The sequence below is a fragment of the Lepus europaeus genome, chromosome 4, assembly GCF_033115175.1.
Source record: "Lepus europaeus isolate LE1 chromosome 4, mLepTim1.pri, whole genome shotgun sequence".
NCBI lineage: Eukaryota > Metazoa > Chordata > Mammalia > Lagomorpha > Leporidae > Lepus > Lepus europaeus.
This window is the reverse complement of record NC_084830.1, coordinates 17487261-17515175: the sequence shown is the minus strand read 5'-3', so window position 1 is coordinate 17515175 and position 27915 is coordinate 17487261. Positions and strand designations below refer to the sequence as shown.

The following is a 27915-nucleotide window of genomic DNA, read 5'->3' as shown; positions in this document are numbered from 1 at the left end:
CAGGCATGGTGACGCAGTGGCACAGTGGGTTAAGTTGCCACGTGGACGTCCACACCCTGTATGGGAGACCCTGGTTGAGTCCCAGCTCCTCTGTTTCCTATACAACTGCCTGCTAATGCTCCTCCATCATCAGTAGATGATGCTCAAATATTTAGGTCCTGCCATCCATGTGGAAGACCTGGATAGAGTTCATGGCTCCAGCCATGGCTGTTGCAGGTATGTGGAGGGTAAACCAGCAGATAGAAGATCAGTCTCTATCTCTCATTGTCCCTCTCCAGCTCCTCACACCTCTCCATCACCCTGCCTTTAATTAAATAAATAAATCTTAAAAACGAATGACAGAGATTCTTTTTTAAAAGCACAGCAAAAAAGACTGCTCATACCAGGTGTTGACTAGAGTACGGAAAGTCTGATTCTCTTACACTGCTGGCCGAATGATATAAACACTTGGGAAAGTGACTCAACAGTGTCCTTAAGAATTAAACATGGACATCCCATGTGACTCAGGAATCTGTGCTACGCCAGATAAATAGCAGGGAAGAATGACAAGGAGAAAAAAGGCTACATGCTTAATTCAGAAGCAGTTTGGGTTTTTTTCAAGTATCTTTGGTCTGTGGTCAGCTGCATTGTGTGTGTGTGTGTTTGCATGTACTGTCTCTCTATGTACATATCCATGCAGTGTGTGCAAGGGGTTTCTGGAAGCATCCACACAAGCCTAACAATGCTTGTTTCTTAGGATTGGGATTGCGAGCTTGTGGGAAAGGAACAGGGGCTTTTCATTTTGTTCATTTCTGTTGAATTTTTAAAAACCACATGCATATTCTTTCATAAGTTTAAAAAGAAAACTGACTAAAAAGATACAGAAAGAGGGAAAGAGAAAAACTCAAATTAGGAGCCCATCCATTGGAATGTAATTACTCAAGGAATATAATTACCAATTGAAAAATATATATCTGAACAACAATCCAGTCTATCCTTTTGAGTCATTCTAGCTTTCATTTTTTTTAAGAGACTTAAAGATGAGGCTCTATTAAGAAATTAATGTTAGGAGTTTGTCCCAGTTAAAACATTTTAACCTCATTTCTTGATCACATTGAAGGAAGAGAGTTTTTCAGAAGCCTTTTAATTTGAGCTACAAGATCTACTTTTTAGTAGAGTGTGAGACTACAGGTGCGGGGCTGAGGAGGTTTAGAAGTATTTTTCCATACAGGTGTTGAGCAAGAATGTAGGGAAAGCAAAGATGATGAAAGTAGGCCTTGAATGTTTGACCCGCAGGATCCCGTTTCTCCATCGTGGTATAAGTAACCACAAAATAGATGCATTCAGTTCTTGGATTCAAAGGCAAAACCGTATTAGGTAACTAATTGCCACAGGGATTAGCATGAATGGGTTAACAAAGATGCTTAACATCTCCTAATGGATCTGGATGGATTAGTGAGAGGTAACCTGGGAACTCCCTTTGAATCTTTGGAGATGAGTATGTATTAAAGAGCCTCTCCTCTGAACTCTCATGATTATAGGTGAGGTTTTCCATAAGGAAATATAATTTTTTTAAAGATTTATTTATTTATTTGAAAACCTGAGTTACACAGAGAAAGAAGGAGAGGCAGAGAGAGAGAGAGGTCTTCCATCTGCTGGTTCACTCCCCAATTGGTCACAACAGCCAGAGCTGTGTCAATCCAAAGCCAGGAGCCAGGAGCCTCTTCCGGGTCTCCCATGCAGGTGCAGGGGCCCAAAGACCTGGGCCATCCTCCACTGCTCTCCCAGGCCATAGCAGAGAGTTGGATTGGAAGCAAAGCAGCTGGGACTCGAACCGGTGCCTATGTGGGATGCTGGCGCTGCAGGTGACAGCCCTACCTGCTATACCACTGTGCTGGCCCCCAGGAAATATAATTTTTAACACTATTTGCTTTAGTGACGGTGCTGTTCGAGGAAATAGCACTGGCTGTTTCCCCCAGGCTAGACAGCCCCTTTCTTAAGAGGACCACACTTTCTTCCTTCCTTCCTTTTTTGAGAGACACAGCACTCCCTGCTCCCTTCGGCTGGTTCACTCCTCAAATGCCCAGAATGGATGAGGCAAGGCCAGTGCCGGAGCTGGGCGCTGGGAGCTGGGAGCTCTATCCGGGTCTCCATATGGTCGTAGACTCAGTTCTACAAGTGAGCCATCACGTGTTGCCTCCCAGCGTCTGCATTGGCAGGAAGCTGGAGTCAGGAGCCGGGGCCAAGAACCAAACCCAGGTCCTCTGGTGTAGGGTTTGGATGGCTTCACCAGTGCAGTAAGCCCTAGGATGTTGGAATCAGCACTGGGAATCATGTCCCTGAGGATCAGATTTCTAAACCTGATTTATGAACCTTGATGACGTCTCTGTCTTCAGAACAGATTCCCAAATTCTAAAATCATGCTGTTATTGCAAAGTGGGGCGGGACGGAGCGCGATACTCCTGTTCCCCAATTACAGATCCATTTCCACACCAGTCTCATCAGCTTCTAGTGAAAAGGGGGGGGGGGATAAAAATTAAATGTGTGTCAAAGCACAGGGAGAGCTGTGAGTGTGTAAATGCCCGGGTACACCAAGGGCCTGGCGCGAGGCGTCCGTCAGCACACGTTCCACTGGAGCAGATCTGGACGCCGAGCCCGGCCGGGCTGGGAACTTGCTGCCACGCCAGGCCGGGTGATGAGGAGTTCTCTCCTGGGAGCCCGGCTCAGAGGATTTCAGGATGTGGCCCTGAGGATCCCCCGTGTGACTCACAGGCTGGCGCACAGAGGTTCCGCGGTTAGTGTTCGGCTTCTGGCATGAATCAGTGATCCGCCAGCATCCTCGCTGTGTCATCAGGAACAGCGTCGGCATCAGCCTTTCCATTCATCCCGGGCGCCTGGGTTTCCGTTTTCTGGGTTTTGTGCCTTTCGTTGTTTTAGTAGCAGGAGAGTTAACCATCTGCAAACGTTAGAAATCATGGAAGTCATGAAGCCCCAGCCCTCTCCCAGAGGCAGAAGCATCTGGCCACTGCTTCAGGGCAGTGCTAGCTCGGTGCTGTCTCCACTGCCTGCGCTGTGCCTGTCCCCTCAGTCTGCACACCAAGGAACGTGAACAGCATCGTCAGGGCTTGCCCAGGGCTGAGCTGTGTGCCAAGACAGCCTTTTTTTTTTTTTTTTTCTGTTTAGATCCAGGGAAACGCACTCTTGAACACGCGGCAGCAACACCAAGGAGGGTCTCACGGCTTGGCAGAGTCCTTCCTGGGAAACAGTCTGAATCATAGCCAGGGCAGCCTGCCCTCAGTGCCCAGCAGCAGGGAGTGCTTTCTCCATAGGTTACCCTGGTGAGACTAACCAGCGTGTTCTTGGAAGTGTTTGTTAAAAGCCCGGTGAAGCCTTGCAGGCTCACGCAGGTGCCTTCTGTCTGGGGACAGCAGCAGTTCCCCACCGCAGGAGCCCTCAGCTGCCAGCAGGGCCAGCCGCACGTGAGCTCGGCTCTTCCTGCCGAGCTGCCACAAAACCTCACACGGCCACTGTTTTTCTGGTGTCGCGTTTCTTCTCCTTTTAGTTACCAAGATTTCCTATTGAACAAACACTATGTTTTGTTTCTATCCGGGATTAGATGTTTATGTGGATTTCGAGTTGGAACACACATCTGCCCTGGGTTCCAGGCACCCTCACTGCCAGCTGGTCCTGTTCCCCAGCAGTGCACCTGTCTGCTTTTCCCATACCCTGGGACACACATGCAGTCCAGAGGCCCTGTTGTTTTGTTTTGGTTTTTATCTTGTGGTCCCAGCCCTCGCAGTATATAGAGGGAGAAAGATTATGGCCTTTTAACACGGTGCAGACTTCTTAGCGGCCTGGATCCAGGCAAATTTACCTCCCTCCTGTGTTCCGTTTTCTCATCTGCATAGTGGGGGTAATATTTGTGACCCGCCTCACTGAGTCTTTGTGAGACACTAGTGTTATAACTGACCCCGAGTGTTTGCCGAGCTCAGAGTCTGGCACAGTCAGCAGTCAGCAAGATGATGGGTGTGGGTTGGAGTGGTGACGGAGGTGGTGAGAGCGGTTGTTGGTGTTTTTGTTGTTGTCACCTCTCATTAGGCCCTTCCAGATAGAACTGTTGACCACTGGGCCCCTGGGATTGAGGGTCAGAGTCAAAGATGGGTCAGATCGGGGGTGGGGGTGGCGATGATGACCTAGGAGTGGGAGGGGCTAGATAGGGTGCAGGGCATGTGGTTTTCAGAAGAGAGAACTGTTGTTGTCCCGTTGCAGAGCAAACAGAACTAGCTTTTGGATGCACCATGAAGAAGTATGCAAATGGACTCCACTCCCTTCCAGCGCTCTCCCAGGCCAGGGACGAGAGCCAGCCTCAGAGGAGTACAGATCCACTCGAAGAGTTTGGCCCAATAATGCCTAAGCCCACGATGATAAATGTGTGTGTAGAGGATTTCACATTTCTTGCCATGTCTAATGATAGTCATTTCTTAGACCTTGAACTCATGCCAACTGCTCAAGAAAACAAACTTTAGATCTCGCACAGTAACAACAGGCCATTGAGGTGGGGAACCGGCCTCCCCACACTGCCTCTCACTGGCACGTGGCCTTGAGTGCTCATCGTTTTCCAGGCTTCAGCTGCCAGGTGCAGGGTTTGGGCTAGAGGACCACAGCGCCTCTTGGTTTAAATGCAGGGCTGAACCCTCTAAAAGAGAAACCCAGACCTCGTCCCCTCTGTGCATCAGCTCTTGTGTTGTGCACGTGCACACACACACACATACTGTGCAAGAGGTGATAAAATGTTGGAGGTTAAGGAAGAAAGGTTTCTCATAATTTGGAGCAAGTCATTAGGCTTCTATGACTGTTTCCTCACCTGTAAAACGTTATCAGCACCCAGGGCCCTCCCTCATAGGGCGCTTGCGAACATTAGATAATAAAAAGATTGTAAAACACTATGTAAATGTCAAGTTCTGTGTAATGGGAAAGAGTAACCTCAAGCAGGGTAGGAAAACTCAGCTGGGGAAAGATGAAAACTGTACATGTTCTTCCCCCACCCTGAACTTGAAAAAACGATCTGTTTCCTTTTTTTTTTTTTTTAAATAGAAAATACCAGTTCCTTGTATCCAGTTCTCTATAAAAGTTCTAGAGTAGCACCAATCTGGGACCTGCCTTCAAAATGACACCCTGTTGTTAGAGGTTCCTTGGCTGCTTCGGAAGCCAGATCCCCTGGTGAGGAATTTAGGACATGGTGACTTTCTTTCAAATCCCAATCCATATTATGTCTCAGTGGAATCGCCTGGTCCACTTCTCGCGGCCGCAGATTTATTCGCAGGGGTGTTGAGAGAGCGAGCAGTGGACGGAGCCTGGTAGCAGGATGCTGCTTCTAAGTGTCGGTCAGCTGTACCCTTTCGAGGACAAGCGATCATTCCCTGTTTGATTGAGTTGTCCACTTTTCTCCGGGGAGACCAAAGCTGCTTTGCGGTCTTAACCTGTTCTGTTGCCGTGACATCCCTGCTCTGTGTGGCCCTGCTAAGTTGTCTTCTTCGCTCTGCTGATACGGAACCCACAGTCAGATGGGAAAACTGACTTTTCAAGGACACACACAAGCAAGGCAGCATCAGCTGGACCGTAAGCTGTATTCATATCCTGTTCTGTTCCCATTTGCCCACATTCTCCTGAGCACTCTGTAAGGGACACACTGTCATCCGCAGTTCCCAGGTGTTAGGAAATTGGCAGATTCGCTAGCCTTCCTGTCCACCAGTGGATATTCCAGACAGCTGGGTCCTAGGTACGTGAGCTATGAATGCCATGTTCATAGCATTGCACCATGTATGCAGTAAAGTAGGCCTGGGTTTGACTAGCTCTGTGAACTTTAGCTTCCAAGCCAATGTGAATAATAGTGCTTGCAGTGGGGCAGTGACTAGAGAGTGCCTGCTTAGAGGCTGCGCACAGTGAGCCTTCACTCTTCATAGCTCTCCTGTTACAAAACAAACAGCTTCTTGGATCCTTCTTCCCTCGTTAGGACTTTCACTGGATGCTTAAACTCCGTTCGAACAGATCCAGGCACACTGCAGATCCCCGTCGTACAAGAAGACTCCCTATGTCACCATAGCAAGCCTGCTCCTTTTCCCTGCCCCTTTCAGCGTTCCTTTTTGGTGACCAAAAGCTGGCACAGGGAGTGATCCTCCACCTGACTTTGGATTTCTGTCAAAATAAGGTTACCTCTTCAGCTGACCCTGTGAGAAGCTATTGAGTCTTATGAACCAACCTTTGATTTCAGAATTCTTTGGGTTCTCATGAATGCAGTAAGCTACCATGCAATACGCTTGGGAAGAGTCCAGTTTGGGTTCTCAGAAGAGAGAGAGAAAGAGAGAGGGATCCGATGACCTAATCAGTTTGGGAACTTGGAAGCAACAGAGTTATCTGAAAAGCCCCAATATCAGAGATTGTTTACTGTTGCCAGCAGGCCAGGTTCCCAAATGGGCGTGGGGAAGGGGAGACATACAGCAAAGTGCCCCGGGGCCCCACTGCAGACCTCTGGAGTCAGAACCCTCAAGAAGGGACCTAAGCATGGACAGTGTGCTCTTGTGTGGTCCTGATATCCTGCCGTGTTTGGGGACCACCGTGGAAGGCCATTTCCAGGTGAGGGAGGTCAGGGCCAGGAAGAAGCGCCCCCTCTAGGATCACTCCCAGGGCTGCTCAGCTGCAGAGGCCTCCCTGGAACGCAGACCTCCCTCCGGGCCCCTGCGGGTTTTTTCCACTGCTCCCCTGGGCCCCTGGGTCCACTGTTGACTCAGGAGAGGCAGGCAAAGCCCGTGTCTGCACTTTCTCATCTGTACGGTGGAGATAATAGCTCCTGACCTTAAAGGGCCATGGTGGGGTTAAATAAGTTAAAGGATGTTCAGTTCACTTCGTCCTTTACTCAGTCTGTTCTTTAGACAACTGAAAGGCTGCTAAATTAAGCCATTTTGCAAAGAGGTCTGAGTCATCTAGTGGCAGCTGTCTGTGCTGGAGGTGCTTTGATCATTGTCATCTAAATGCAGGAGTTAAGTACTCTGCAGCCCAGCGCCCCAGGCTGTGCTAAGTGAGTTACCCAGATAATGGTCTCTGCCCTTGAGAACAGCTGCTGAGGCCAAGGGACCTGAAGGTTATTCTCAGGGCCACAGAACAGCCCTGATAGGCAGTTGACTAGGAAGCCCTGTGTGTTGATTTCAGAGAGTCTAATCTTCCAACCTAGGAGGAGGTCGGGGAGTCCAGTCGCAAGTCAAGTGTCCCAAGTTTAGGTCACACAGCAGATTGGGAGCAGGTTGTATGACCCGACCAGAAAGTTTCTTCCCACCTCCCCATCCTGGAGTGGAATGGCTTTTCTGAAGGGTTGAAATGGAACAGTGTCCATTCTGTTTAAGCAGGAAAGGCCTTAGCTGGGAGCTGGCATTTCAAGGACATCTAGCTCTGAGGCCTGTAGAGCTCAGGATATGGCACAGGGGATGGTAAGCAGAATGTGTTTGAGAAGGGCTGGGCCAAAAAAAGCTATGAAGCATCGTGAAGCAATCTGGAAAGAAGCCTTTAAGGCAGTGAATAAGGTTCTTGGGCGTGTTTATGTGAGGGTACATCAGAATGTTCACGGCAAAATAGAATTAAAAGCAAATGTGCGTTTTCCGTGAACTCCTTGCACACTGCAGAGGGAAGTTTAAACAGGACTCTGAGAAGGAAGCCAAAGACACAAAATTCTTGCCAATCAAAAGGCCATGATGGGTGATTGGGTGGTGGGAAGCAAGTGACTCTGGAGGATTAAGAAAAAAAAGAATCATTGCCACCATGTAGTGTTGGCTGTAACACAGGTGTTCTCATCCAGACAGGTGTTCCCCTGTACAGGCAACCAGACACATTCTGGAGATGGGGTAAGCTGCTCCAAAACACAGGTGCTGGAGGAGGCACTAGGCTCACTCAGTGTTGGATCCTTCCACACCTGGAGGCCTTCCTAAGCGTATTAGGAGGCCAGCCAGCAGGTAATGAAAAATCTTCATTGTTGTCTATAAACAAAGAAAGGAACCATATAGGGGAGATACTCCATTGAGTAAGAGAGAGCGAAGCAACGTGAGCTCTGGCAGTAATCTGGGTCATGGTCAAGAAAGGACAAGTGGAAACAACTAGAGGTTGCTTATTTGGCAAATCATTGACCTGGCAACATGAGCCAGTGAGAGAGAGGGAGAAAGGATCATAGAAGAAAGATAAGCATGTATCATATATAATGAGAGATACTGGCGATGTCGGGTAGTTAAGGCTGAGAATGAGGCATTGCTCAGCCAAAGGGGAAAGTTCAAAGTGGACAGGTATGTTGATGTGTCATCCGAACAGATGGCGTAGTGGCAACAAGTGAGACTGAGCCTCAGAAAGTCTTTTTCCTGTGTGTGTGTGTGTGTGTGTGGCCTTGTGCTAAGACATCTTACACCAAGACAATGAAAAGGTCAGAAAATGACATACTAGGATATGTTATGAGCAACACCTTGTAATGGAGAAGTATGGGGAAAGGACAGCCCAGTATGATCCCACTCCCTGTAGGAGTAGGTCACTGATGTGGTTTTGAAGAAGGCAGGAAACAGAAGGCAAAAGCAAACACATCTATTATGCTGGAATCTACAGAAAGGGCAAATGAAGAGAAGGCATGTTGAGTGTTATATTATGTGTTGAGCACATTAACTAATTACTCAACTAAATTAAATTAGATACTTGATTATACACGCAGTCCTTTCAACAGTAACACCAGCTAAGTGTTGTCCCATTTCACAGCTAGGGAAACTAAGGCTGTGAGAGGTGTCACTTGCCTGAGTTCGGGCAGCTAGGGGAGGCAGGGTACGCACAGGTCTGAATCTGAACCCCTTGCTCGTGCCATACTGCCTCAGCCAAAAATGAGAGCAGGGGGAGGAAGATTAGGTCTCTACAGAATGAGAAGCTGTGAAAGATAGTGAGTGGATCTGGAGAAATACTAAGAATGCTCATGGCCTTACTGAGTGGCAATGCCGCAGAGTAGAAGTGCAAGGAGCTGCCACAAGGATGTTGACTTGGTTGAGTCCACAGCTTCCTTTGCCATGGGTGGCATTTGACCGCCTGCTATATGGAAGATGAAATATTAGCTACATTGGGTTCTCTCTTGTGGGAAAAGTGAATTCCTTGTTTGAAAATTCTTTGCAAGTCACTTTTTAGACTACATAGGATTAGGGTTGTTGTTCTAAGTTCATGAATCTTTAACTTTTAGTTCCAAGAAAAATACTGGCTCTGATGGGTGGTTTTTCACTTTTTTAAATTGATGGTCCCATTGGCAGCATAGACATATACACCAGCAAGTCATCTGGAAACTGTGGGAATCTTCTCCCCAACTAACACTGTGAATTGGCCATCTGCGGTTAGGAATACCCCCCATCTCATGGTCTTGCCCTTTTCAGTGACATGGGTCATCTATTGTGTGTGAAATTATGGGTTCGTATAAATTGGAACTGATGGGTAGAAGTCTTTGGAAAAAATAATTATAATTTGGGAGAATGGAGTTAGCCTCTGTGAGGTTTTTGCAATCTTGAGGTATGACAAGAAGAATGGGCAAAACAGTTGGCTTGAAAAGTAGGTAGGTGGCTCAGTAAGAACTCTGCTTCCTCTCACTGGGAAAATGCATTCCAGCCCCTGACTTAATTTCTGTTATTGTTGCTGACTTGTAGCCAGCCTCCCCCTCTAAGTACATGACAGGTCTGAACATAATTCTTCTTTGTAGTCCACTGACTCTTGTAAATAATGCTGTGATTATAAGGTTTCTTGAATACAATTTTCAAAATGTTAGTAATAACCACATTGCACCTACCTGCTATACTTGGGTAACCATCTCTGTTGCTCAATTTACTTAATATTGGTCATAGTGAAACATGTTTTCATCACTTGAAATCCAAATTTTATTTGCCAGATTGCTAATGGCATCCATTTATTTCAGTAACATAAATTAGGGCGTTGTGCAAGTTTGGCTTGCACATGAGTTGACTCTTGAAGGGAACAAGTTTGCCTTGAGATCAGTAAAAGGAGTCATTTGAGTTGATTAAAACTTTGTCAAGAGAATCGGATTCCTATCAAGGTAGAATTTTGATCATGACTGTAAGGATAAGCAATTTAAAGTTGGAATGGAATTTTGAGACCAGGGAGTCCCCCTCCCCCCCCCCCCATCCCTTTGTTGTTCAGGTTGGAGAGAGAACAAATTCAGGAATGAGGGTCTAAGTGCCTGACCTCCCAGGTCACATAGTTGAGTCCTGGCAGAGGTGAGGGGCCGTCTGTCATTCAGATGCTCTTTCCATTCAAGAACTATTTTCTTCTCATCAGCAAACAATCGATTTGAAGGCACTGTGTTTGTCTTCCCTAGATGTCAGTTGAGAAAAATAAAGAAAAAAGCATATTTTCTAGAGAAGTTCTTGAAAATATTTCTCCTACAACCAGATCAACAAAACACACAACTTTCTTCGTGCAAGATTTCCCAAAGACCCCCTCGGCTTGCATTTTCCTCTCGCTGTTCTATTAGAAAAGCCATCTTCCCTTTGCACTTGAGAATAACAAATCCTGTTTGTTCTCACAGCTGTGTAGAAACATCTATTGCATCAAAATTCCCAAGCAGAGTGAAAACCCAGTGGTCCTTTTCTGAATTCCATCAGCAGTGGCAGCAGACATATTATCAGAGCCTCAGACGCAATGCACAGAAGGAACGAGACATCAGGTTAGCAATTATATAGTTAACACTGCCCAAGATGAAAGCCTGCATTATAAAGTCCGAGGTGTTGTAAACTCTCCTTCACTTTTGAATCTCCCTGCAGGCTGTCTCTCCTTTCAAAATACAGTATCTGTTGTCAGTGGTAGATTTTAAATGAAATTTATTGCAGGAGTAATACTCGTAAATATAGGATGGATGATGAAAATGAGTGTTTATGGAAAAGGCTTTCTGATAAGGGCAGGCTCCGGCCATCACAGTGCTTTCACTCTCCTAGGATCTAAATTCAGACCAAAGGTTTTTAAAGGATTCCCTGAAAAACTAATGATAGCTCTCGCCCTAGATTCACAGTTGACATAAAGGGCAGGGAAGAGCAGACAGGCTGGGGAGAGAACAAAGTACCTCGTCACAAGATGCGACTCACCCCCAAGAAATCTGGTCCAAACTGTCGGTAATGCACGTGTGGAGAGCACACGTTTTCAAAGGCAGTGTGACACCACCTGGCTGCTGTGGGAGGGGCACTACTCAGCAGAGTGCCATGTCCTTCCTGGGGTCCACCTTGTGTCACGTCCACTCCCAGCCTCACAGTTCTCCAGATGCACCTGCCCTCTCTTGCCCCCGGGATGAAGCGTGAACTCCCCCACACTGCTGGAAATGGTCTCTGTCCCCCAGCAATCCCTGTGGACGCTCATAGAACTCTGCCCTTGTATCTTCATGGTGCTTTCTGTTCCAACACCGACAGTCCTTTGTCTGGGAGACTCTGCTGTTTACCTTGGTGTATGCGAGACCTACCAAGCGTGAGAGTCACTCAGCTAATGGTAGGGTGGGTGGATAGGTGGGTAGAAGAGAAATCAATCAAGCAAGCTCCTGTGTAGCTTATATTTTAGGAGGCATTGAAATAATAGAATCCTGAGCAAATATCAAGTAACATCAGAAAGCGTGCCTTTTTAGGTACTTTTATCATCTAGCCTATTGCAATTCTGTAACAGGACAGTCGTGCATATTGCTGGAGTGGCTGCCTTGAAACCCCTCAGCTGACAACCTGCTCTTCCTGCCTCCTTTTCCTTGGAGTGGCCTCCCAGCACCACTGTCCCTCCCACAGGCACCCTGAGAAGCCTCTGGGAGCCCTCTCGCCCCTGGGCTCAGTTCCCTCCTGGAGTTCTCTTGTCTGTTTCAACCCATCCGCTGAGCCTGGGAAGTGGTAGGGGGTCAGCAGACATTGGCTAACTGGAAGTGGCATGAATCATACCTTGGGCTCCTAAATGAGGAAGAGAAAATAAATTTTCTTTAAATTTCACTCCCGATCCCAGGAAACCATAAGCCTCCACCATCTTTTAATACAACGTGAAGTTTGCCTGTGTGTTGAAGGCTGTAAGTTTCAGTTGCGCAACCCCTGCAAGAATGCTACCAGACCGTCATTGTGAAACTTGGTCACAACTTGAAAGCTGGCGCTTCTTACCGTTTACTAACAACGCTGGTCAAGTTTAATTCCCATCTTTGGAGTCGTTCTGGAAAACCAAGCAACTGAATTCGCCCTGGAAAAGGAGAGACGTGAGCCTGTGCCTCTCTCATCTGTAAACGTGTTGTCGACTGAAGCCCATTGGACTGTATTTTCTTCTCTCCCCTTGTCCTTGCCTTGCCATTTTGAGCTCCTTAGATGTTGACTCATATTTTTGGAATGAAACAGTCACAAGCTTTTTTATCATTAGCCATTTTACCATTTAATTTAGAAGAAAGAACAGAATGATAAAATTAGATACAAGAGGCCTCTGTGTGTCGTCAAGTAACCTAGTCTACTTTTGGTAGCAAAAAATAAATTCTCTTTAAATAATTGCCAGCTCGTTTTGAAGCAGCCCCGTCCAGATAGATGAATGGCCTGCAGTCTGTGTGAACAGGATGAGAAACTCATCTCTCCCCCTCAGAGTTTCTCCCAACAATTAAAATTTTCCTTTTCTTAATTTCATCCCATTGCTCCTAATTATGACCCCTATAATTAGTGTGCTAATTACATCCCCTGCATAATTTCTCTGCCTCCTTGATGTTCACTCTTGATTTATTTTTAGCCTGACTCTTTTATTGGCTCCCGAATTCCCTGCTTACCTACTCCTTCTCTGGCTTCCCGGCTCCGTGCCTCGACCTGAGAGCGAGCCTTCCCCAGTTGCTCTGACCAGTCGCCTCTCTGTACTTTGCTTTGCTTTTATCTTAAAAGAATTTGTAACTGAGGAAGATCCTAGTCAGAGGGGTTGGGGAGCTCTCACACGGCTTTGGCCTTGTGCAATGTTGTGGGGGTGGCAGGTGTATTCATTACTCACTGCATGGTCCAAATTAGCTAGGGTAGAGGTTTGCCTGGAAGTGAACAGCATCATCTTCATTCTGTCTTCAAAGAGGTAGTGATTTGGGATCTTCTTATTTTCCTGTAGAGTCCATAAAATAAACTCAGAGAGCCCCTTGCTGCCTTCTTTTCCTTTGTCCTTGCTCCCTGCTTACTCTGCATGCTTTCGCGAACATTCCTGCCATCCTCTGGGCTCGTGCATTCTGTAGAGCTGGACTGCCGATCAAGATCAAGGTCCGCCCTCTCAGAAGCTGCTTCCAGAGTCCACCTGAGGTTGTTTTTGTGTCTGCCTTTATCCATTTATTACATTTTGTCTCTGATGAGGGCGGATGAGGGCAAAGCATTTTATCTCATCTCCGCACTAGCCTAATGAGACAGAGAAGAAAGGGATAGCCCACAGGAAAAGCTGCAGCTCTCCCCCAATCTCAGGTAGCTCCATGGGGTACCTGGGCCTAGAATGAGCCCCCTGGCCTGAAGTCCATACAGCACGAAACGCTGGAACTCTTGTCCCCGGGGGTCACACAGCACCCCTTCGCTCTATAGAAGAACTCAAGAGTCAACAGAACCAAGGTGAAGCCACCCAGGACCCCTCCAGACTGGATTCCATGTCCTGACACTGAGCCCCTAGCACCTGCCACACCCAGGGAGCTAGTGATGAGAAAAACTGTCGGCTGCCTTTGAGAGGCTTCCTGGCTTGTGGTGGAAACAGCAGCCTACAAAGATGAATTGAGTGATGTGTTGGGTGTCCCAAGGTGGACCGGACGGGGGAATTCCTGGAGACCCCCAAGGAGGGGGTTTGCCCAGAAGACATAGACCTTGGTTAAATGCTCTCTTGGGCTGCTTCTGACCTCTCTGCCTTTCCGTGTAGCACGGCCTGGGCTCACTGACATTCCAGTCCCTGAGTATTCTGCATCTCCATCCCTGTCTTCATGCGCACCAGACTTGTCCCCTGCCCTGGAATGAGTGAGCATTCAATGAGCAAGAAAATCTGTCCTTGACATCTCTGGGTGTGGGTAAGGAAGAGTGAATGTTCCATGCTAAGCATGTTTGAGCATATTGTCAGGCACCATGGATGTCAGGAAGGAGGAAGTTTTAGAAGTGTGATTTCTCCATGTTTACAAAACGAACAAAATGACTCAGATCTATTGTACACATTCTCAAGGGCTGTGTCCTAAGCTGATCCCAGCTTTGAAGTCATGTGTCTTCCTTTACATGCAGGGCAAGTGGGGGAGGGGGCAGGGCCAAGGAAGCAGGGCTTGGGGACAAGGACTTTAGGGCCTTTTGTCTGTGGAGCGTCTTCTTGGGATCTGCACTATTAAAGATTCCCTCATCCTTTGCCTTGTCCCTCCCTCCTTCCCTTCCTTCTCTGACTGTCTCGTTCTATCTCTCTTCCATTTTATTTCTTCCTTCCACTGAGCAGGATTTTTTGGGTGTGTTTTCGGTCAGGCTAACTTCGCACAAGGCCCTGAAAACTGAAAACAGATGCCAGTGTAGACCAGGGTGTGGGTTCATGACGCTTGGATGTCCCAGTAGCCCTGCCCTGATTGGCCCTGACCACTTGGCCCGGCTCTGGATCCGGGTCACACTTTGGGTGGCTCTGCTGACATTGTTGTTGACAGGATTGGTAAGCCTCACTACACTCGAACCCTCAGGCTCTGACCTTTTAAAATTTCTTGCGTATTGAATATACTTTAGGGATTGTTCTCCTGACTTTTTGTTTTTTTAAGATTTATTTATTTATTTGACAGGCAGAGTTACAGAGAGAGGAAGAAACAGAGAGAAAGAGAGAGAGATCTCCCACTTGCTGGTTCACTCCCCAAATGGCTGCAATGGCTAAGCCTGGGCTATGCCAAAACCAGGAGCCTGGAACTCCATCTGGGTCCCCCACGTGAGTGACAGGGGCCCAAGCACTTGGGTCATCTTCCAGTGCTTTCCCAGGCACATTAACAGGGGGCTGGATTGGAAAAGGAGCAGCCGGGACTCAAACCGGTGCCCAGATGGGATGCTGGTGCCTCAGTGGAGGCTTTACCTGCTATGCCATAATGCCGGCCCCTGGCTTGCTTTTTTTTTTTTTTTTTTTTTTTTTTTTTTTTGACTACCATGAAGAATATTTTTTAAATGGATCAAAAATAAATCTTGATATCCTTTATCAGATGCATGTAAAAAGATAAAATAAGCATGTTTAATTAATCCTAAGATTCTGTGGCATTTTGTAATTACTATGCTTAGCAAATCCATGGGACACTGTTTTTCATTAAATCCAGGGTCAGGGGAGGAGACATGTGCAGGTCACGGAGGTCATGCTGAGGACCGCAGGTAGCGCTGGCGAATGTGACCAGCCCTGCCATGCCCTGCCCTCACTCAGCGTCACAGGGGCGGCCTCCTTCACTTTGCCCCAGAGGAGAGAGACTCAGTGGGTCCTTGCCTTGTATCCTCTGAAGATTAAAATGTGCCATTTACTGTGAGAAGCCTTACAAAACAAATGATGGCGTTATAGCAGCTCAATCTGTGTTTCCAGTCTTACATTGTGTGCAGGTATTCATTATTGTTTCGTCTGGAGCTCTGAAATTAGACAAGCCAGAAGAGACCGTGGAAATTAAGCCACAATGCATTGTCTTTAGGGCATCAGAGAAGTTTGAAGTGTTACGGCTCGTGTTAGGATGCTACATCCAAAGTATATCAGAGATTGAGATGGTGTCACAGCCCCTGTCTCACCCAAAGTTGAAGCGTTGCAATTTTTAAGTTGAGCAATGATAAATCTTGAAGTTCCTTTTTTTATTTTTGCTGTCCTGATCTCTGTTCTTTATTTCGTCATTTGTTTCAGTTTGACAAATTAAACAAATCCATCCATCTCCACTGCCATAAATAGGCAACCCCACTCACTACATACAGAAATGTATGCAGTCTCATGGAGAGTATTAGATATAACAAGTTCACATTAAATAATGTTCTTCAAAAATTGCAGAATTTTTCTTGATTCCTCTACTAACACTTAACATAAACAGTGCTTATGTCATCTAGAAGTGATGGACCACAACATTTTCTTTCAGTCTCTATTCTGTATATTTTTTTGTTTTAATTTGAGAGATGCAGAAAGAGAGCAGAGAGGGAAAAAGGGAGGGAGGAGAGAGACCAGGAGATGGAGAAGAGGTGACAGACAGGAAGTTTCCATCCGCTTCTTCACTCCCCAGATGTCCCCAGCAGCCAGGGCCGGGCTGGGGCTGGAGCCAGGAACTGGGAACTCAACTCAAGCTTCCCAGATGGGTCACAGGAGCTTGTTAGTTGAGCCACCATTGCTGTCTCCCAGGATCTGCACTGACAGAAAGCTGGAGCCAGGAATTGACCCATTCACTCTGGAGTGGGGGCCAGAAGCATCTTAACCACGAAGATAAACACCTGCTCCCTCTCTACACCACTTTTAAATATTGATTAACATAGTGCACATGCAGCTTTAAGTTTTCACTCATGTCGTAACATAAGCATTTTCCCATGTTGAAGATTGTTTTTAAAAACTATCAGATTTTGAGTGGTGATAGCACTGTTCACTTAAATTCCCTATCAGATATCTAGATCTCTCCAGTGCTTGTTATAAAAACTGCTGTAAGTGAATATCACTACATATATACACTCCTTCCTTGATAAGCTCAACAAACATAAAACAATTTGCACATTTTTGATAATGATTATTGTACTTTCCAGTGGACACTGGTGATTTGGGGCAAGGGAGTAAAATCAGCAACTATATAAAGCTATAACATGGGTAGTTTATTTCTTGGAATATAACCTTCATCATCTCACTTGGAGCAGTTCACTTTTGTACAGAAGTGGAACAGAAAATATGCAGTGGTGTGGCCCAGACTCTGTCACATGGCCCCCCTTCTGGAAAATTCACATCGTAGTTAGATCAAAGACCCACGTATCTTCCTCTAAAACTCTTGCCTTCCAGTCTTCACATTTACATCTTCTTGTTGTGGTCACTTTATATGTAACAGCACTGAAAGCATTCTCAGTTCACCAGTCGCCCATTGGCTGAGCATCTGTTAATTTACTGCACTTTGCCTGGCTCTCCGAGAACATGAAGATGGATAAGACCGAGTTCCTTTTCTTAAGGAATCCACAGTTAGGTAGGGAAGACAGAGAAGGAGACAAATGAACACAGAAGCTTGTAAAGGTACTGTGGAGGCTGAAGGAGGACTCACCTCTGCTTGGAACTTCGCAGAGGAAATCCTTGAACCCAGTCTTGAAGGGTAGCCAGAGATGGCAAGGGGGAAGAGCGGACCGCATAGCAGGACAAGCTTGAATGGATTGTACCTGGTTTGGGACAAACACATGGGGCGTGGGCTATTGAATACCTGGTTTGGGACAAACACATGGGGCGTGGGCTATTGAGATGATAGTGGTAGGGGATAAGGACACTCTGGGCTGACTGATAGAGTTTCATTGTGTTCAGAATGCCATGGTTATAGAAAGGTGACTAGCCATCATAGCAGAAGTGGAGTGGAGAGACTGGGGCAGAGGGAGGAGCAGTTAACTCTCTGATGACCTAAACAGGAAACACTCGGGTATGAATTGGGATACGAGCAGTGAGAATAAAGAGGAAGAGACAGAATCAAGATAGGTCAGAGACAGAGAGAATGTACAGGTGTGAGAGCAAGTTGCGAGTACTGCCTTGGGTGCCTGAATAGGTATTCGCAGTCCTCTAAAATAAGAAAGCAGAAGAAAATAAGCTCAAAGGGGCTTTCTTACCTTCTGATCTTTGCTCACCTGACTTCACTGTAAATCCAAATAATTGAGGCTTGTAGGCCTCCCAGTGCTGTCTAATCAGATTTTTCCTATTATGTGATTTTCTAGTTCATTGTCCAGAACAAAGAAATAGAATGTATGCATTAGATTTCCTGCTTCTGCTAGGTGACCTGGAGATGGTAATGGCCATTAAACCTTCTCTTTTAAGACGTATGAAGTCTAAGTACTCAGTGTGAGGGTACAATTTTCAACATTTAGTGGCTTAAATCGGAAGCTGTGTAACCAGATCTCACCTGGTTCATTTTTGCCCCACCGGCTAACTATACTGGGTGATGGTTTTAAAAACTCTCATATTTTGACAGTGTTTAATGGGAGAAGGCAAAGTACCACAGAATGTCAGCTGAGGACAAAGGACACATCTCAGCATGAGAATGCAAACGGGTACGTTATGTCCCACTAAAATGTCAACTCATGTGGAGGAAACAAGCTGAAATTCCTCGTTCAGTTTACTTTCAAGATCTCTCAAGGAGCATGTCGAAAGAGCCGGGGAAGGGAAAGAAGGCAGCACATGGAAGACCTTGGTGGTGCTGGGTCCGCCAAGTGTGACCGGGCTAACTGAAGCCTCGCTGTGCCCTGGTGCGTGGAGGAGCTCATCCCGTTCAGAATCCTAGGTCGTTCTGTCTTGCCGGTTCTCTTTGCTGATTGCATAGCGCAGCATTTCTGTTCACTTGAGCGTGTCTGTGGGCAGGTGCCCACTGCGTGCTAGCACTGTGAGAACTTCGAGGAGTGATAATCATAATGACAACACTGAAGGGACTTGCAATTTGCCAGTCACCAGACTAGGAACTGTTCATTTGTTAACTCATGTAATCCTCCTATAGCCCTATGAAGAAAGAACCATTGTTAGCTCTACAGCTGGGGAGACTGAGTCAGAGAAAGGCAGAGTAAGCTTTTCTAGGAGCACCTGGCTGGCCAAGTGATGGAACTGGGCATTTCCCAGTGGGCTGTTTCCAGATCCCGTGTTCTGAAATGCTGTGAGTCTCGTTGCTGGAAAGCCCTGCCCTGTTCTTATCAGACCTCCCTGGAAAGCCTGGCTTAGTCATCCTGGTCTCTAGGAGGTGCACCTTCACTCCTCACCTCACCTTCGGAGATACCTTCGTACTTTGTGCAAAACATCAGTTATTCATTGCAGAGGATGTTAAATATGCACATTTCTATCTGTGTTTCCCACCAGACCCAACCGTAGTCCTCGTTGTATCCACACCTGGCATTTGGTGTAGTGCTTGGCACAGAGCAGGTGTTCAGTAAATGCAAACCAAGTTGCCTTGGCCTGACTTGAACACACAGTGTATCCGGAAAAGAGATTCTATTTATGTGAAGTATTTGAATAAGGAGGAAGTTTAAGGCACAGGGAATGTTACAGACAACAGATGTTGTGGGATTTCAAAGACAGCATATTGAACGTGGGGTTGGGATGGATTGGGTTGAACTGGATTGGTCTGATTGGTTAGAGACAGCTTCTCCAAGTACATAGCAGACGAATTGAGGATAGGTAATAGCTAAGAGAAGAAAAGGAAGAAGAACATTGATCAGAATGTTGGTGGGAGGTAATGAAAAATGAACTGCTCACGTGTTAGGAGGCAGCGGAGTTGTATCAGAACAGGTAGATTGGAAGATCTCCTTGTTGACCCAGATCAGCTATCAGCTCCTCCGAGAGGCCAACCCTGTTCTTTCTGGAGACCTTCTGTTACGTAGTAGTAACATTTATGAGGTCCCTATTATGTTCTAGCCATTGTTGATTCATCATATTAACTCAACCTGTGTTTGTGGAATTTTGCCATCCGTCTAGGAAGTCTCTAGTTGTGTGCACCCTGTCTGAGCATAATCAGAATCCTAACTAGCCAATGCCAGGGAGTGCTGGAAACTGGGATTCACTTTCCTCGAGGGAAAGGAAGTGGCAACATGGCCTGGCCAGACAACTGGCATTCAGAGCAGACCACCAGTCAGGCCAGGAAGAAACAGAGAGACGAAGCTGGCCACCAAGAGTACCACAGAGTGGACCTCAAAATGGAACACACACACAGAGCTCTTCATTCCAAGCCAAGGAGATGGAGCCTGCTGACCGTCTTCCCCTTCCACTTAGCATGTGAGATGCAGCTGAGCCCACAGCAGGGTCATCGCAGCCCCCGCTGTAGGTTGCTGGGAGGGGAAACAGGTCAGGAACTGGTACAGACACGTGCACACGCACCAGGACTATGGAGCAGCAAACGTGGAATCGCTGTGATTTGGCTGGGCGGCCCCCGCATCTCCCATGCGTCTGTGCAACTGCTGCAAAGATGCTGCCCTAGCATAGTGCAAGTAAAATAATCTGGGCAGTCTGAGCAGCATTGCAGGCCAGCCACCAGTGTTTGTAAAGTAGTTCCTTCATGGGCTGCTGCTTAAGAGAAGAGTGCTTTTAGAAAAATGTTCGGGCTTAATTGAAAAAGCACATAGCAATCAACTTTTATTCCCAGCTGGCAGAAAACTTTCTTAAGTGCTAGCCAAATTTGGGATGCCTGAAGACAGACAAATGACTAACACTGGGGCTGTGTGTGGCCAGGAGCAAATGTCTTTTCTGACCACAAGACCATGTCTGGATGCTCCTTTGTAATTACCACACGGCCTACTGTAATCGTAAGACTTATGTTTACTTCCTGCCTTTGACATGTAATTCAGGGTCCAAGGCTGCACCCCGCACAAACGTGAAGCTCTCTCTGTTCCAGTCCTCAGTGTGTGAGGCTCTGCGGGTGTGTGCGTGTGTGTAGCCGCGACTGTTAAGTCGGTTGTGTCTAATCTTGTGAAAAATAGGGACCACTCTTGCCTTGTTGGACAAAGCCGCTTACTTTCCAGGTGTTGACTGGACACCTGCTAACTACCTGCCAAGGACTATTTGAGACTCTAAGAACATCAGAGAATAAGACAACAAGGACTCTTCTGTCCTGAAAGAAAGCACAGGGGAAGGAAGGCAGGCAGATAAGAAAATGGTGTGTACGGATGTGTGCTGTGCCAGGGGCCGTAGCAGGGTGACGTCATAGAGAAAGTCTGGTGGCATCCTGAGCTCGGGGCATCAGAGGAGACCTCGCCAAGATGACATTTAAACCGACTTCTAAAATGACAAGGAGCAGGCTAAGCCCCGAGCAGCAGGAGGAAACAGTGTAGGCTGGCTAGTTAGTGTGAGGAGCCCACGGTGGGAAGGGGCTTCGCAGCCTGGGAAGCTGACAAAGGCCATGTGTCTTCGCGCGGTTAGAGTCGGGGAGAGGGGCTGCTCGCACAGGGCTGTGGAGAGCACCGCAGGGGCATGCAGGGCCGGGGGTGGGGGCCTTTGCTGAGCAGTGGCAGCAGTGAGGAGGCCCCCGCAGGGTCTGGGCGGGCGGCAGTGGTGACGTGGACCAGGGGCTGGACTCAGAGTGTGGTTTACAACCCCAGCCAGCAGAACTCGCCCGTGGCGTGGGTGTGAGGAATGATGGAAAGGCAGTGATGGCGCGTGAGCCCCAGTTTGCAGCTTTGCTCAGCGAGGGGGCTGGTGACCGAGACAGGAGGGCTGAAGGCAGCGCCGTGTGGCTCGTCCCCGGCAGTCCCAGCTGACGAACCGTGAACCCACACGCGTCTCAGGGGCTTCACATCGCTGGGGCGGACTCGTAGTCTTTCAGATAGGTAACTGCAAGCATTTCCGTGGTTTCTCCTTCCCTTTGGTGTTCATTCTATGACACACACACACACACATCACATTCAAATGACCTAGCTCCTTCCCTGCTCCACCCTTGTGAGTGCTCTGTAAATTTTAGCTGTTGTGCAGGCTTCTCTCCTTGGTCCTGGTCTTGGTCACCCAGGGACTGGGCATCTGGAGTGAGGTGTGGGTCTGAGCTGTTGAACATTGACAGCTGTCGTGTGCGTCTAAGAGTTTACCCCACATATGATCTGACTAGTTTGCTTGTTGTTATTTTTTTCATAATCAGACAATTTTCTGATCTCTTTAATCAAACTAATTTAATCTCTTTTTTCTTCATGAGAAGACTGATATTTTCCACATTTGCCCTAAAGATATTATGGGCCTCAGTTCTCTTGTCTATAATGGGAGTAGCAATATAGTCATCCTTCATTGATATTTGATGAAGATTAAATGAAATAATATGTAAAAAGTGGCTAGCACAGTAGCTGCTCTTCAAGGGTACTTCAAAAATTTCCTGAAAAATGTAATTAAAAGAAAATTTTATTTCTGTGCAAAACATTTGAAATCCATTCATATGAGAAGCATTTGAAAAAAGCTCATGATAAACATGTAGTATGAAAAAATTCTGTGTGGCTTTCAATGTTTTTGTACCAAAATAAACTTAGCTTTTAATTTCATTTCTCCATGAACATTTTGAAACACATTCAGATAGCATTCAGTAAACCAAGGGTACTAGTATTATCCCGGAAAAAATATTCAGAGCCGGAGGGAGCTCTCAGAACCAATACACTGTGTGTAGTCATTTGACTAAATGAACCAGTCCAAGAAAACAGAGCAACACTTTTATATATTAAATCCCTTGAGGACTTTGACAAAACCTATAATTTTTTGGTTCTCAATTTTCTCAGGTAAATGAGAGACTTAGGATAAATAACCTCAGTTTTAAAATATCTGCGAGTCTCCGGGATGGTCTATATTTTTCTCTCCAGTCTTCCTCTTACCAAACTTATCATAGAGTTTTGCCTTTGGGTCAACTAAATCAGTGTAAGTGATATTTATTGTCAGATCTGACCTTTTGTTAGCACACTGTAGAGTCCCAGCTTTAATATCACTTTCTATAAATACAGACGGTGGGTGAGGAAATGTTCTGCCTCTAGCGAAGTAGAGCTGTTGAGAACCTTCTCTTCTCAGTCTCTCGGTCTGTGGGCGATTACTCATGGCTGGCACTCTTCCTCGGTCTCACTTTTGCTACCTTCTCCTTTCATGATCACTGATGCTGGTCGCCACCTCTGATCTCAGAGTTCCCCACTCAGCCTTCCCTGACGGTCGGCCTCGCATCTGAGTTATGCTTTCTTGCTTCCTCTACCTTTTGAAATGTAAAAATAGAAGATGACAAGCAAACCCCCAGTCTTTCACATTGGCTGAACTCTGTTATTCATCTAACAGATTTTTCTGGTGAATTCCACGGCATAAAATCTACAGTTAGAAATCTACCATCAATTCAAAATACACCCTGGGAGGAACTGACAAAGAACTCCTTGGATTTTGACTATCAAACACAGGATGAGGAGTGTAGGGCAGCTGCCCACAGGAGGAGGCTTTGAGAAGTGAATCCGGGAGATACCAGGGCTCCCAGCTGGCCCCTGGGTTTTTCTCCTTACCCTCTGTGGTGAGCAGTCACTCGGTTGATGGAAGGACTCTTGGAGGGCTCTGACTCCTGTTCTGTGAACACCAGAGACAAGTCCTTGGAGGCCTGAAAACCCATCACAAGGGTGAGCACTGTTATCTCCAGGGACCCCACCCTGCATCACAGCAAACATACTAAAATATGGCAACCCCCACATGGTGAAAGGTTTTGAAAATATTTTTACAGTTTTGCTTTGGAAGGAGGTGGGCTGTCAGTAACTGATTTCATTTATAATTGATTATGAGTTGCTCAGTAATTTATCTCAGCATACTTGGAAATGCTTGTTAAGTTAACAAATAAATCCAGCCAACATATTGCTTCCAAATGAAAAAAATATATTTTGTGGACAAATCAACAGTTGATGAAGTTAAGCTAACATTGATTAATTTCAACTTTATGGTTATCCTCTTTTGAATAAATGGGTCTCACGTTCTCGGATATTTTCATAAGCTCCTGAGAAGCTGGCAAGCCCTGGACACTGTACCTTAGTGCCCAGTGATGGGAAATGTTCTTCCTGGGAAGTCATAAGCCCTGAGGTTTTCATTCTTGCCTTCTATGGGGAATGAGAACTGTTGGGAGGACAACGAGCTGGCATAGAAACAGCACTAGTCTAGGAGCAGCAGGTGAACCCAAACAAAAGACTGTAGACAGAATCCTGGCTTCCGGCTGTTAAATCACTGGGTAGCCTTGACCTGGCACTCCGCGGCCTTCTTCTTACCCACAGTGGTATCTTTGCAGATCAACACACCATCTGGCCTGGGTGGAGGCCCAAAGCCTTTAGTTCTATGGAACTGAAAGTTTTGCAAAACCGTCTGAACCAGAGACAAGAATTTCCCTCTTGCACAAAAAGAAAAGCACATTTTTATGTCTTTATAATTTCACCAAAGGGAAAGAAGGAAGGGAAAGGAGGAGAGAATAAAGAAAGGAAAAAGGGGGGAAGGAAAGAAGGACTATGCCAGCAATACTGGTATTGTAAAAACCTATTGATCTATGCAGATGGCAAGTATCCCTTCTGCAAAAAGAGGGCTATGCGTTTGGCATAGCTGTTGGAGTGCCTGGTTCAAGTCCTGGCTCCTACATTTCCAATCCAGCTTCCTGCTAATGCACACTTGTGGAGGCAGCCTGTGATGGCTCAAGTCCTTGAGTCCCTGCCACCCACATGAAAGACCTGGATGGAGCTCTTAGGCTCGTGTCTTTGTCTTGCACCAACCCTACTGTTGCTGTTGCGTGCATTTGAGGAGTGAACCAGCTGATGGAAGCTACCTGTCTGTTGCTCTCTCACTTGGTCTCTGCCTTTCAAATGAAGTGAATATAAATAATTTTTTAAAAAACTTTTAGGGGATGGCATCATGACATAGCAGGTAAAGCCACTGCCTGCCATGCCAGCATCCAAAATAGGTGCTAGTTCAAGTCTCAGCTGCTTCACTTCCTGACCAGCTCCTTGCTAATGGTCTGGGAAAAGCAATGGAAGATGTCCCAAGTGCTTGGGCCCCTGCCACCCATATGGAAGACCTGGATGAAGCTCTAGGCTCCTGGCTGTTGGGGCCATTTGGGGAGTGAACCAGCAGATGGAAGATCTCTCTGTGTCTCTTCCTGTCTCTCCGTAACTCTGACTTTCAAAAAAACAAATCTTTGGGGAAAAAATGTTGAGGCTTTTATATGATCTACTCATTCCTACTGTCTCCTTCAAAAACCGTCTGTCATCTCCTTTTCCCTAAGTGAGGGGAAAGCGCAATTTAATGAAAAGCAGCAGCAGCAGCCAGTGCCGTGTTCAAAGCCAGCACTACCACTCATCCTTCAGCAGTTCTCAAAACGTGGACCAGGGAACCCCCAGAGTTCTCCAAGAGCCTTTGCAGGGCGGCTTCAAGTCAGAACTGCTCTCATAGTAACATGAGGTCATTTGCCTTTTTCACTCTCATTCTTTCCATGGGTGAATTTTCCCAGAAGCTATAGGGCATGTGATAGTGTGACCAATTAAGTGCATGCACAAATATCAAAATCCAACTGTCTTCTGTCAAGCCAAGCATTAAAAAAGGTACTTAGAAAAACTGGGAAGCAGGGCCACTCTTCTCACGTGGGGCGAGGGGTGGACAGGATGGTTTCTGGAAAATATGCTAACTTTTAATTCTTACAAAATATCTATGTTGACATGTAAAGGGATTTTATTTTTAAATAAATTAATACATAGTTTTTAGTTCTTCAGTTTTAATGTCTATCATTGGTAAATATAATTCACAAGAAAAAAGTTCTTTGGAGATCCTCATTAATACCCACAAATATGAAAGGGTTTAAGCCCACGAGCCACACACCACACACGTTACCTAATAGCAGTTACCACTTAGTGAGCGCTTCCTTGTGCCAGGAGCTGTGCAAAAGCACACCACCTCCTGTGTGCCTTCCTCTTAGTTGCGGCTATCTCAGGGTCTCAGAGCAGGACGGGAGGGAGCTAACCAGGCCCCCTAATTCACACTCTGCATTACCAGGCAGTATCTCCAAAAGTTCATTCTCTGTGGCTTTGAAAAGTATTTTTGCTGCTCTGAGCCTCAGTTTCCTTAGCAGGAATGGGCAGAATCCCGTGCCTTGCAGAGTTCTCTCCAGAGCAGAACGATTCCGAGGCCTCCAGGGGCCTCCCACAGAGACTCATGCCACGTAGAGCCCACTGTCCTTCCACTCCTTCCGCATCTGTGGGGTGAAGGCAGGCCAAGGAGGCTCACCCGCTCTTCCTTTTCCTCTAGATGGTCTTCAAGCGGACAGAGAGGCCGACGGAACAGAAGGAGTGGACGAAGACATGATCGTGACCCAGAGTCAGACCAATTTCATCTGCCCCATTACGCAGGTACTGGTTCCTCTTTCCGCCCCTGTCCGAGAAGCACTTGGCTTCCCAGGGGCAAAATGGTTCCTGCTGGCTTTCTGGTTTGATTTCACATTTGGAGTTAAGGCGGGAGAACAGATAAGTGATGCAGACTAAAGAGTATACAGGGGAGGCTTTCCTTCCAGCCTACCCTGAAGGATCTAGGGAAAAGTTCATGGCCAGTGACACTGGTGCCCTGGTTTCCCTGCCTGTCCTTATCTTAAGCCTCATAGTTACCTAAGGCCATGAGAAAGCCCAGGACTAGGGGAAAGAGAGCTACTGGAAATTGATCCTTATCATTCCTGAAAGCCTAATGTCTCCTTGATTGCAGTTGGAAATGAAGAAGCCAGTGAAAAACAAAGTGTGTGGCCACACCTACGAAGAGGAAGCCATTGTTCGCATGATTGAGTCCAAGCACAGGCGGAAGAAAAAGGCCTGGTGAGTTGATGCGGGAGCGGAAGCGGGGCCTCGGCCGTGGGCAGCCAGGGCCGGTGTGCCAGAGGTCCGGCTAGAGGAAGAGACACTCAGTGTCTGCCCGAAATCACATTCGCCGCCCGAACAGTGTAAACATGGAAGTTGACTTTCTGGAAAAACAATTCACCAGGGAAAGATTAGTAATCTGTTCAGGAAAAGCCGAAGGAACTCCAGCCACACCTTTGAGACAGAAGGAAAAAGGTTGGATTGAATTCTAATCATTAGATAATAGGAGTTTTATGAATGTGTGCAATTAAAAACCTAGCTTGAAGAACATAAAGGAGAACTGTAAGATTAAAATGTGCCCTCTCTTTGTATATACACTTCCCCAAACAAGAGGGAATGGAAGTTGTTTTTAGGCTTGTTTTGTTTTGCTTTCTGCAGTACAGCTAATTTGCTTTAAAAGTATTTAAGGGGACCTCCGCCATGGCATAGCAGGTAAAGCTTCCACTTACAAAGCCGGCATCCTATATGGGTGTTGGTTTGAGTCCCGGCTGCTCCACTTCTGATCCAGCTCTCTGCTATGGCCTGGGAAAGCAGTGGGAGATGGCCCAAGTCCTTGGGCCCCTGTACCCACGTGGGACACCTGGAAGAAGTTCTTGGCTCCTGGCTTCAGATCAGCACAGTTCCAGCCATTGTGGCCATCTGGGGAGTGAACCAGCAGATGGAAGACCTCTCTCCCTCTCTTTCTTTCTCTCTCTCTCTCGCTCGCTCTCGCTCTCACTCTCGCTCTGCCTTTCAAATAAATAAAATATTTTTTGAAAAATTATTTTAAGTAGACACTCTAAGATGAGAAGTCACATCCCTTGGTCTTGATGAATCCCATTTAATTGTCAGGGGGTACTTGCCACATTTTTAATTTCTTAACTAACTTCCTAAAGATTCAAGTAAACTCATGGATGACTAACCAATGAGGTTTATTTTAATGGAGGTTCTGAGGAATCGTTCGTGTGTTTATTCCCTCCCCAAGATCTCAAAGGACTCTGATTCTGTAATAGCATAGAACTCTGAGTGAGCTAGACTGGCTCCGGCTTGGACTCAGTTCGGCATTTCTTGTGCGCTTATCACGGGTTTGTCTTTGTCTCAGGAATGGAATGGCAGGTGTGACCAGGTCTCAAAAGCTTTTTGATAACAGTCCCTTTGATGTGTGGTTTGTCTCTATCGCCCAGAAATTTGCCGTTCCAGACCTCGAGTTGGAATTCCCCACCACTCCTTAGAGATAGGATGTTTGGAGACTGTAGGTATCTTAATGGTCATTCAGTCAAGTAATTTACCCTGTTTATTCTAGAAGAATAATGGTTTTGCAGCCTCGCAGTTGCAAGCTGTAGCCTACATCATTCGTACATTTTTATCTGTTTTGAGTTTCCACTTCATAGTGGAAATGTCTCCTTTCCCTGCTGAACCTGTCCTCTCC

General features: G+C 46.6%; 1 protein-coding gene across 2 annotated transcripts in view; it reads left to right on the top strand.

The window, feature by feature from the left end:
* The window catches only part of NSMCE2 (NSE2 (MMS21) homolog, SMC5-SMC6 complex SUMO ligase), a 244282-nt gene that overhangs the window by 206963 nt on the left and 9404 nt on the right, over positions 1-27915 (top strand). For both annotated transcript variants that reach the window (XM_062189456.1, XM_062189457.1), the window contains 2 exons: positions 25912-26012; positions 26359-26465. In XM_062189456.1, coding sequence (XP_062045440.1) covers positions 25912-26012; positions 26359-26465 — 208 coding nt within the window. The remainder of the gene's footprint in view (positions 1-25911; positions 26013-26358; positions 26466-27915) is intronic.